The 12,299-nt window shown below is 34.3% G+C and overlaps 1 protein-coding gene across 1 annotated transcript; it reads right to left on the reverse strand.

The window, feature by feature from the left end:
- Positions 1-8,601: 8,601 nt before the first annotated feature.
- Positions 8,602-11,589, reverse strand: LOC145015428 (bifunctional TH2 protein, mitochondrial-like). Its single transcript, XM_078973902.1, has 4 exons — positions 10,835-11,589; positions 10,561-10,669; positions 10,172-10,462; positions 8,602-10,030 (listed from the first exon to the last, which is right to left on the reverse strand). The coding sequence occupies exons 1-4, from the start codon at positions 11,020-11,022 to the stop codon at positions 8,945-8,947; spliced, it is 1,674 nt and encodes a 557-aa protein (XP_078830028.1). The 5' UTR covers positions 11,023-11,589; the 3' UTR covers positions 8,602-8,944.
- Positions 11,590-12,299: the final 710 nt, after the last annotated feature.

The following is a 12,299-nucleotide window of genomic DNA, read 5'->3' on the forward strand; positions in this document are numbered from 1 at the left end:
TCTTGGTTGGATTTTTCTTCCATGATCAGCTCTCAGAGTTCAAGATCTGTATGGTTTCTTGTTTATAAATTTTCCATAATCCTCTACAAAAGACCTACGGGGCAACTCCTTATGTGGGTCAAAATCACGACGGGTCTTGTTGAGTTGAAATTGTAAAAACCCACTTTAACATCGATAAAGAAGTTTGAGTATATCATGATCACTTGTTACATATGACACGAGAAAATATGTTGTTCCATATTCCATGTTTGGGTGTGTGTAGGACAAAATGATGTTAACGGAATAAGATTACAATTTGTTAAAAATAAGAAATTTTTTTGTTCGATCATAAAAGGTGGAATAAAGAGGGACTGAGACTCACTTTCAATCTTTTGTTTGTGTAGAAAGATATGAGTAGGGGCTTCATCCTCATTATCAAATAATTGGTCTAGAAAGTGTGTCTTGTCATTTCTCGTGTAACAAACATATTTCATAAGTTTTCTAATTTTTAATGTTGATTAAGATGTTATATCTAGTTGATAACTTTGAATTGCTTCGGTTTTAAAAATAGTATCATAGAAATAGCCATTTTTTGTAATGAGGTGAGGATTCAAGCATCTCTTGAACTATTGATTTTGAGTACGTAGCGTCGTAGCCCTTGCGAAACAGCGAGTGTTTTAAGTGGGTGCGGTGTGGAAATTACAAATGAACGAAAATCACTTGGAAATAAAAGCTACATGTTTAAGAACCCCCAACTAGAATCTTGTTCTTCAAAGAAATAATATCTAAATCTTTTACAAAAGTTATCAATACTAAACTCAATTCAAACTCAATAATTAATTCAAACACGGAACTAAGTCACTAACTCCAATTTATAATACTAAACTCTAAAAGACTCTTAAACTTATCAGAAAACAATAATTATAAAAAGCAAGCAAATAAAATAAATGGATATAGACGAAACTAATCTTTATAAATGTAATTAACAAAAATGGCCAAATTTATCTTACTTTCTAAATAGAGCCACTTTGCTCGGAACATCTTGTTCCCAACTAGTTATATTTGGTCCAAAGTGATAGTAAGATGGATGGCAAGTAACAAAAATACATTTTGGAATTTGACATGGGAGAAAGAAAGTTATATTTCAGATTGTCATTTTACATTTCAGATTAAATAAAATACTTTTCAAATGCACAATCCCTAATATTTTAAAATATACCCTTTGTTTCCGTAAATACTTTTATTATGAATACACGTAGCCAATTTTAGTCAAAATTTTCAACAACTAAAAATGAGTTCATATTCACGAAAAAACTTTGCCAACCTCCATCTTTACTATAATAATCTTCAAAGAACCAATTTAGAAACTATTAACCATATCAAAAGAGGTGTGAACGACCATTTTAACATCCCTCTTTATTACCATATTCTTCAAAGAACCAATTCGGAAACTACAAATCATATCAAAAGAGATTTGAATGACCATTTTAACCTCCCTCTTTACTACCATAATCTTCAAAGAACCAATTCGGAAACTATGAACCTTAGAAAACAAAAGATGTGAACGGTCATTTTAACCTCCCTCTTTACTACCATAATCGTCAGAGAACCAATTCGAAAACAATTAACCATATCAAAAGAGATATGAATGACCATTTTAAGTTTTTCTTCGTTGCCCTTGGCAATGTATTCCATATCGGCGCAACACGATCTTATAAGTGAGTATATATATTGGAGTTCCCCTTCTCTCCACAAGGGCTCTTTTGGAGAGACGATATTGGGCTCCACATATATTTACATGGTATCAGAGTCGGCGTCATGCACCCATGTGGTTCAACACATCCCTATTTACCCTTATCGAGCCTCCGACTACGAGGGGGAGTGTTAGTGTATCCTACATCGGTACAACACGATCTTATAAGTGATTATTGTTAGGTGTATTTTGTGCATCTTTTTGTACACATTTTAGTCTCATTTATGCATCTATTTAACATAGTTGTTATTCATTTGTCTTGAAATTTCATCCAATTCATACTAGTCTCAAGAACAACATTATTTGCTAGTCTCAAGAACAAAATTATTTGCAAGCTTTCATGTTCTTTTCAGGTAAACCAGAGGTTAGAACGTGCTTTGGGAGGTGCCGGGAAGCATTGGTGAAGATTTCGGGATGATCAAGCGAAGAAAGGAAAAGTTGGAAAAATCAAGTTTGGATTCGGAGTTAGAGGAATACACGGGTCGTGTTCGATTTGCACTGAAAAATGAACACGAGTCGTGTTTGACCTAGAAGAAGCTGTTGACCATGCTGAACACGACCCTTGTCAGTTTAGCCTGTTTTAACACGGGTTGTGTTGACCATGTTGAACACGACCCGTGTCAGTTTAACATATTTTGACACGGGCAGTGTTCGTCCCAAAAACTGCATTTTGACAGTTTTTCCTATTTTTCATATTACGGGATTAGGGTCATTTTTAAACACACACGTCATAACAGAGCACTACTGGTGAGGGGATTTCGAAATTTTTTTCAAGGGTTTGATCATTTGTCATTTGAAAACATTATTTATCTTATTTGTAAGTTGTAATTGCATACTATTTCCATCTTGTAACTTGTGATCTTGTTCTAGCCATGTGTGGCTAGAACCCTAGTTTCTCCAACTTCATGTCTTGACTTCTTAGTTGTGATTTCAATAATATGACCTGATGTTTGCTTTTAATTTCTATCTAGTGATATTGATTTTGCTTTAATCGAATGTTTGATTCTAATTGTGATTCTTATTAGCCATTTGAATTAGGGTTAGGTCATTCAAGTTATCTATTTTGCAAAATCCGTAATTGTTTTGTGAATTGGCTAAGTAACAAGAACTAAACTGATTTTCATTGAATGAATTCAGTGTAAATCTTATTCACACATTCTTACACTCCTGAGCTTGTGAGGAGTAGTGGGTGTTGTTGGGAACATTCACATAAAGCTTAATGCAATCTTTTAATCTAATTCTCAGAGCTTGTTTAGATTAGATTAGTAAGGTTAGGGTTAATCAAAGAGCTTGTTTTGGTTAATTAATCTGATGAATGGGAAGTGTTAGAGCTTGTTAACGCTTTCAAGTACCAACTTAGATAGAATTGAGCAAGTATCTAGTCATCTTTGAATCGCATTGCTAAGTTATCATACATAGAGTTGGAGTCCTTACAATGTTTGAATTTAATTCACTTATTTAGTCGATTACTTGTGTCTTTAATTATTTGTTATAATCATTGCATTCAAATCCCCCCCCCCCCCTTCTTTACTGTTGGTGACCAAAGTGCCTTGCACAAAGAGGTATAGACTGATTGTCCCGTATCTTTGTGGATGGATCCTACTTACCTTGTACTACCTTTAGTGCAATATAATAGTGTTCTTTTGGACTATATCGTACCCCTTTATTTGTTGGGCTTGACACGCCTAACAACTATATATGTTGGAGTTCCCCTTATCTCCATAATGACTCTTTTGGAGAGACAATCTTGGGTTCCACATATATTTACATCCTTAAGATGTGTGGTAATATACTTTTGTAATATATCACTTTTTTGCTTGCAATAACAGTTCCATTAATATGATTAATGGAAAAAGAATTTGTAGATTTAGGCATATATAAAATGTTTTAATCATAACAATTTTTATTCACTTTAAAAATGAGTTCATATGATGAAGAATATTGTTATATTTGTTCTAATGAACCATTTCCTGATGCCGGCCTAAAAGTTAATCATGATGAACCATTACGAGCTAAGATACCTAATTTATATATTTTGAAGTGATGACAAATGATATAGAAGACAACCGAAAGGACTTAGAAAATAGTTGAATACTTAATGAAAGTGTAACCACTCTGGCTCATAGGTGAAAGAAAAGATGAAATGGGTAAAGGGACCATGCACTCACTTGATAAGGTGGTGACTCGGCACTCGGACAACACTTCGTTATTGTTAAAACAATTTCCCTCGGAAAAAACCTAGTATCAATACTACTAGGGTTTAGTCTAACGTTAACCGCGACTAACTAATAGTCCAGCTATTATTACTATTATATAAGCGTTAAACAATACTTATATAACCCATAATAATAGCCCAAGTACTTATGATAAGTTCTCAATAACATTACTATATTGAAACATAAGCTATACAAAAGATAGGATAGGCATAACTCACTTACAGCGGGTTTTCTCGAAAACCAGGCTCTACCAGAGCAGATTTTCTGAGCTGAAGGCTCTTCTCTTCGTAGCCGCCAGGCGCTCCAGGAGCCTCGGGGCTTCCTTCAAGTGCTAGGGGGTTTACCTAGGCTTTGGGGGGGGGGGGTTAGGAACCTTTAGAGAGAGAGTGTAGAGAGAGAAGGTTAAAGAGGAGAGGTGTGAGAAATGAGAGAATCTGAAACCTCTATTTATAGGGCCAAATCCCAATGGACTCGCCGAGTCGGTGCCACTTGTCAGCTTTCTGGTGGCAAAACGTGTGTGACCTACATTGTGCCACGTCACTCCTTTTGCAGCAACACCCTACCGGCTTCTAAACCCCATAAATTTCACATACAAGCTCCGTTCTCGACATTCTTTATATCCACACGTATGTAAAAACAAGATCTACAACTTTCATTTAGACTCTGTTGGCTAATTCTTGACAAATCTTAAATTTAAAAGTAGGAGGAAATTATACTATTAAATATCCGTGTAAAATTTATAACTTCTACATACAGACTCTGTTTTCATCTGTATTTTTACTATTGAGTTCCTATTAATGAGATCTTCAACTCTCATTTAGGTCGCGTAGTCCAAAAACCACTCGAACTAAAATTCGAGTTTCGGGTCGTGCACTGTTATGCTAAATCTTAGAAAAATCATAACTTCCTCATACGAAGTCAGCTTTGGGAGTTCTTTTTATGGACGCTCTCAGTTTAACATATTCTACGACTTTTGTTTAGATTACTAAGGCTAAAAAGTTCTCTATCGTAAATTCACTATTTACGTCTCTCTGTGCCGTGCCGGTTTTGCCGAAAAACTTCGACGGGTTATAACTTCTTCGTTATAACTCGGATTTTGTCGTTCTTTATATGTACGGAATCCTTGTAACATATACTAAAAATTGGTTAAGATTAATCCTTATAAATAATCTTCCATAAAAAATTCATTTTTTGATGCTTATTGTCTCTAAATTGATTAGCCCGGATGTACGGGTGTTACAAAAGTCAAGCTAGTTCAACAAGTCAACGGTTAAGATCAAAGTCACATTCAACACTTCTATTAGCCGACCCTCACATTGTGACCAACTCATGGTTACGTCGTGGGAAACAGACTCAACCCAGTCCTAACTCAGTCATAAATCAACTCGGTCTCAACTCAACTCGGTCTTGATCCAAACCATCATCACGTAGTATTGTACAGGTCATCACATCGTGATGAAATTAGTCCAAGTTAATCGGTAAAAACCCTAGTCGTCACGTCGTGGCACAGAGGGTGTCGCGTCATAAAAACTGGTTATCTCACCTTAATGGATTAATCCATTTTCCATTGATTCCATGAGCTATGAAGCTCAGATCTGATGCTTCCTAAGGTCTTAATGGATGAAGTTTCCAACTTTATACACTAGAACATCCCTCTAAGCCAAGATCTTATGTCCAGGGTCCTTTAAGGCCACTTAATACATGTAATCAATCATTAAGAATGCAATTAAGATGTCTTCAATCCAAAACTTCCAAAAGGGTTGTAGGGACCCTACTGATCCCTAAAAATGCAAAATATATGAACATGCATATCCTTTCCCAACACTAGGTCAAAAAATGCAATGTGACCAAAAATCCATGAAAGACTCCCAAATCACCACAACATCCTAGATCTATGAGATTATATACTCTTGGGACACAAAGAGATCAAAAAGTTGCAAACTATATCTTTTCTACCCATCTCATCACCATAAATGGGGCTAAATATGGCATAGAGCTTAGATCTAAGAGGCATACAACAAAAGATGAGGGTTTGAGGACTTACAAAAACTCGAGAAGCTGCACACAAGAATGATGAGAGATTTCTTAGAGGAAATAGGCACCTAAAACTTCTTTTTCTTCCTTCAAAACCACCAAAACTTGAAAAATGAGCTCAAAAGCTTCAAGAGAGCTATGGTTTGGTCAAAGAGTCTTTTAGAGGTGATAGAGGTTGTGAGTGGAAGAAACCCTAGCCCCCTACTTGCTTTAAATAAGGTCCACATCCAAAATTAGGGTTTTACATCTGATTAGGTGTCACGTCGTAACCCATAGAGTCACTCGTGACACATAATTGATCAATCCCGAAGAATGTGGCCATGTCACGTTGTAAAGGTGATTCCCTCACGTCGTGACCTTCCTAAAACTCATACTTGTTTTACAATTCCATACCTCGAGAATCCAAATGTTACATAATCTATTAAGTCCAAGCCTCTAACTTTTAGATATAAATCAACATGGTGTCAAGATAGATAAAGTTTCCAACTTTATCCATAACAATGCCCACAAACTTACAAGATCCAGATTTTAATGCACCGAGATGACCAAAATAACATTTATTGGTAAAAGAACATACACAAGATGCCAACTTTCCAAGTCCAAATGGTTCACTCAACAACCCTAAGTGCTCAAAAGGAGTTGGAGTTATCTCAACTCCAACTCATCACGAAAATGGGACCAAAAGTGCATAAAAGGGACCATTAGCAAGATCTAACAACTAGAAAGAACACGTTGAAGCTTTATACTTACAAAAGCCTAAAAAAAATGAGAACTTTATGGATCCAAACTTGAAACAATCCCTTGCAATCAACAAGACTTTCTTGATCTTTAATCTTCATCAAATTACCACCAAAATGCACCCAAAAATGGTTTAAAGAGAGAGGATAAGCTCACTTTACTTAAAGGAGTTTATGGTTTCACTCAAAGAATAATATAGGGGTGTTGGAGGGTGAAAATGATCAAACCCTAAGGGTTAATGGCCTTTAAATACCTTAAAAACCCTAAGCCCACTAGATTGGGGGTGCTCCACGCTCCTTAAGGGCGCCCCACGCTTTTGCAAAAAACTCCAGATTTTAAGATTTTAAGCTTCAACTTCAAACAATCATAACTTCTTAGTTTCAACTCCATATTCAATGATCTTTATATGCACGTGAAAGTATTGACAAGCCCCACAATCATATCTACTTATTTTTGATTTAATACATACCGAACTAAAATCTTTAATTCATGCAAGAAGCCAAACATACCACCTTTCCCATTTTACCCTTTTGCTTCAAAGCAAAAAGTCTAGGGCTTAAACCACTTAACTAAGATTATCAATATCCGATAAGGTCTAAGCTCTATTCCCTTGAAGCTTAAGATCTTTACTCGATCAAAATACAATCCGTTATCCCGAAATTAAAAACATACCAAAACTAGGTGTTACAAAAAGTCATCGTAAAAAATTTAACAACAAAAAGAAGGAAAAAAAAAACATAATTGAGGCCTTCAAATATGAAATATTTTGAACCATTTGTTGTATTCCAAAATCGATCTTCGCATTTTGGGCAAGTAGTTAAATATTCAGAGTTGAATTCATAGTAGAAAACAAGTGAAACTAATCGGATCGTCTCTGTTCAAAATTAATTTCAAATCCTAAGTTGAAATTTTTTTCAGACAAATCCGAAACAAGGTTCAGGTAGAAGGTGGGTCCTATTTATTTAGGAGGACCATAAAATGGGTTTTGACCAGTTTTAATCGGGTCTTGAATGACCCCCCATCCATTTGGAAAAAGATGGTTACACAAACGTATAGCTTCTTTCTAGCCTAACATTTGTGCCTACTTTGCAAAACTACCAATCGACTTCATTATCGGAGTGACCTTGTTTGTCTGACAATCCCATGTTTTGTCACCTTCCTTAATCCTCCTTTTTGGCTTCATTCGTTTGTTTTAGGGTTGCCATTAGGGATATTTAGTTTTTGAATCAAATTGAATTATCCAATCGGAGAATTTGAATTGTACTATTTTGTTCGGATAATCATATTTTTTGATTGGTTAGAACCAAAATCGAATTATTAATTTATATTTCAAATTGGTTTTGGTTAATAAAATGAGAACCAAATAGTTGGAACGAACCATATACAAATAATTTATTTATTTATATTTTTTATTTTAATATATGTATTTAGTAATTTATTATTTATTTAGAGTTGTTATCAATTAAATTAGGAGACATGTCAATAAAATGTCTTTATTAATATAAATTAAAGTTTAGAAAACATTTGCTTTTATTTCTTTTATTAGAGTTGACTTTAATGACAAGATATTCTATTATTTGTGGATTTAAATTTGACAACTCAAACTTATTAAGTTGAAGTTTGTATATTTTTTGAATATCTAAACTCTTGATAATCTAAGAGTTGTGAAAACCAATCCTACGGAACTATAATCAATCCACTTGGTTTCTGATCGGATTATAATTTAGTTCGATCTATTCAGATTCATATTTTAAAAACCGAAATTAATTTGGATTAGCTTTGATCGGATCGGATCGCAACCATCATTCAAACAAACACCGATGATTGGGAGGTTGCAAGTAAAAAACTGCAAAAGGGTTGGAGATGCAAAAAAAACAAGCATGCAACTGAAAATGGATTCATTGATCATTGCATAGAACAGTATATACAATTTAGGAAACCACTTTACTTACATATTACAATCCAAAAAATCATTCCAATATTGTTACACTTGCACACAAATCTACAAATCCCACAACCAAACCTGTAAATTATACCCAAGGGCGGCGACCTTTTTAAAATACTCAAGGCTCAAACCTAGCCATTACTAATAATCTGGCTATAAACCCTACAAATCACTAATCACTGTTATTATTCTGTATTAGGGTAATTATATATATATATATATATATATATATATATATATATATATATATATATATTTTTTATATGTACTTCATTTTCATCAGATCATACACCCCAAAATGAAAGCATGAATCTCAGCCCAACTAGAAACCGTGTAAAGAGTACCAGACAGACCTTTCCATGGACACCCGCCTTCAATAAACTCTCTTTGTTTCTTCACCAAACCAGAAAACAAAGGCACAAAAGAGAACCCAAATAAACCTCCAAGTCTCTTTAAATTAGCACTTGGTGAGATCACAATCCCTATATCTGCTTTCAACAGGCAAAGCAAGTCTTCCACTGAACCCCCAATGTAAACCGACAACCTCCCGCCTTTCTTGCAGATTTCATCAAAAGTTTGAAGCTTTTCTATCGGACATTGCACCTTCTTCAAGATCTCTCCACTTGATATTGATTCCTCAAAGACCAACTCATTTGAATGCACATCAGGAAATCCTGAATCACCAGAGGAAAAGGCAGATCTAATGAGATCACCAGACCAACAGTAGGAAAGTATATGAGCATCAACTGCAACATCTTTCATCTTCTCAATCTCTCTAAAAAACTCTACACAACCATCTTGAAAAACAAGGTGTTCACCAGCCCACTTAATGTCATCCATATGCAATCCTTTCAAAACACCAGACCTACAAACTCTTAAATTTCCTGCCTTTTCTAGATCTGATAACCCACCAAGTGCTTTACACAAGCTTTCAAAGTTGAACTCCATGACTTTTTCACTAACCATGATGCTGTCGATACATTGTTCGTATTCTCTGACATAGTGACCATGAAGACTGCTCCAGACATCCCGATTATCCAACAAAGTGCCATCTGAAAGGGACTCATATCCATTCGAGTTTACAGTCTTTGATGATTTTATAATAGCAATATCAGCCAAAAGGGCACATGAATCAACAGCACTACATGTCAGGTCGAATCCACTACATATCACAACATTGTGTTCTTCAGTTCCATGAAATCGATACAAAGGTACTATGGTGTTCTGAATGATCGGTTGAGTTGAGTAAAAATCTACTTGAAGCTTCATGGCTTTGTGATAGATCGTTTCTACAAACTGAAGCTCTTCACCGGTCAAACACACGGTCAATTTGTCCAACAGTTCTTCGATCTGAGATGCTGAAGCCTAAAAGTGGAACAAAAAAAAAAAAAAATATATATATATATATATATATATATATATATATATATATATATATATATATATATATTTATATAAGATTCCAGTTTTCTTGATTGATTAAGTTGAATGGATGACGAGACAAACCTCGTATTTTTGAGAGGAGAGACTATCGATCCATTTTTTGTAAAGATGGATGTTTGCATCAGGTTCAAGAACTGCTTGTATCTCCTTGCTTAAAAATGATTGAAGCCTCATGGAGGGTGCCATGGCAGCAAGGGCATAAGCAGAAAGCTTAGTTTTCTCAAATGGAGTTGCGAGCTTACCAGGGAATCTCTCTCCTACTGCTTTTCCAGATGCTGTTGCGAGCAAGAAATCTGTATATTTGATCATTGCACGATCTGAAATATTCCCTGTTGGAAGTTCAAAGCCCCATTCCTGCATTAATAAATACCAATCAAACCTAAATTCATCAAATTAAATCTTTTTATACTGTTGATTTTGTAGACTATAGACATTGGAATTCAGACGCCTACTTGGACAATTGATCGAAACATTGTCATCTTCTTCAACACCCGTTTTCTGATCTTACAAATTACGGTTTTATCGTCATCGTCATCTGAGCATTCTTCTGCCATCTCTAAACTAAAAAGTCATCAATTCAAAACAATTACATACATGAAGTGGATCAATACACGACTTATATATATATATATATATATATATATATATATATATATATATATATATATATATATATATATATATATATATATATATATATATATATGAATGAGCTACCAAACTTACGCCTCAGCAGAAGCTTGAAGAAAACGAAGATCCTGAGATATACAATGGAGGAAAGAGCCAGAATCCAACTTCCCAGATGCTAGTGACAATATATAAGGAGTATAAATTGCGAATACAGATTCATTTGTCGATTTTACCCATAAACTTTTCGCGATTCCTGCCTCATCTCTAATCGCTAAACCCCCCATTTCTAAGATTAAAAAAAAAAAAGAGAGAGAGAGAGAGAACTTGGGACAACAAACTTGTTTTTTTTTTCTTTTTTCTTTTTAATAACAGAAAGAATTAGATAAAGCCCAACATCAAATAACAACCCCCCTAGATACAATTGAATATTTTGGATTAAATCGGACAGCGATTGGTTGAATTTTCCGTCAGAAATTCAGGATTCTCGCGACCCCTCCTTCGAAGATTGGAAGAGACAAAGAATTTTATGGCAAGAAACTTGATCTTTTTCAAAATTGGAAAAAGCAGATGAAACCCCACATCAGATAACACCTCCCACACATACAATTGAATAACTGAGGACAAGATCCATTCAAATTCAACAACATAACAGACTAAACAGAATTGCTTGTAATCCACGATGCGTTGTAACCTTCATAAGAAATTCATGACTTGCATTTATGAGTTTCAGGGTAATTTGATTGGGTCTCCGGAGACGAATATAAAAGAAATTGACGAAGAGGCGATGGCTGGGTCAAGTGCCGCCGACATGGGAGACTCGTGAATAGAGAGAACTCGTTGTTAATGGGGAATTTGAAGTCAATGATTTTGACTTTTAAACAACCAAAGAATTAGCCGTCGCCTTCCGTACGAATAGCACACAATAAGTTTTTAAGTAACTCTTTTATTATATTTTTGAAAGGCTAAATTCATTAAACAAAATTACAAAATAAATTTTCTATTGGAAAAATTAAATATCCTTCTAATTTTTTAGTTTTTTCTTTTTCTAATTTGTATTCCTTTACATTTTGATGATTGGATCGGATATAGTCGATTACTAAGGTGTTGTTTGTTTCGCCGATTACTAAGGTGTTGTTTGTTTCTTTTTGAGGTAAAATGTTTGCAGTCTGCAGATCATATCTACGTACATTTGTAGTAGAAGAGGTGGATTAAATATCTGCAGCCCGAAAGGAAAAGGTTGTTTGTTTTTTAACATCTACGTGGTACTAAAATAAACTAAAATTTAACAAAATTGATTTTTTTAGAAAACTTAAAAGAGTTTTTAAATAATTTTATAACTTTATTATAAATAATTAACAAATGTAGATCAATTTTTACGTATTATTGTATAAAAAAAGAAAATAAAATGGTATTATTTAATATATATATATATATATTAAATAAAAACAACAAACTATGATCGTAAAGTTATACCTAAACATTACAATTAGGGATAAAACAGTTTAACACATAAAATAATAAACTTTGATTTTAAGTTAAACTTTTCAATTTTTTTTTCAAT

The sequence above is a fragment of the Lactuca saligna genome, chromosome 9 (assembly GCF_052625555.1).
Source record: "Lactuca saligna cultivar CGN05327 chromosome 9, ASM5262555v1, whole genome shotgun sequence".
Taxonomy (NCBI): Eukaryota; Viridiplantae; Streptophyta; class Magnoliopsida; order Asterales; family Asteraceae; genus Lactuca; species Lactuca saligna.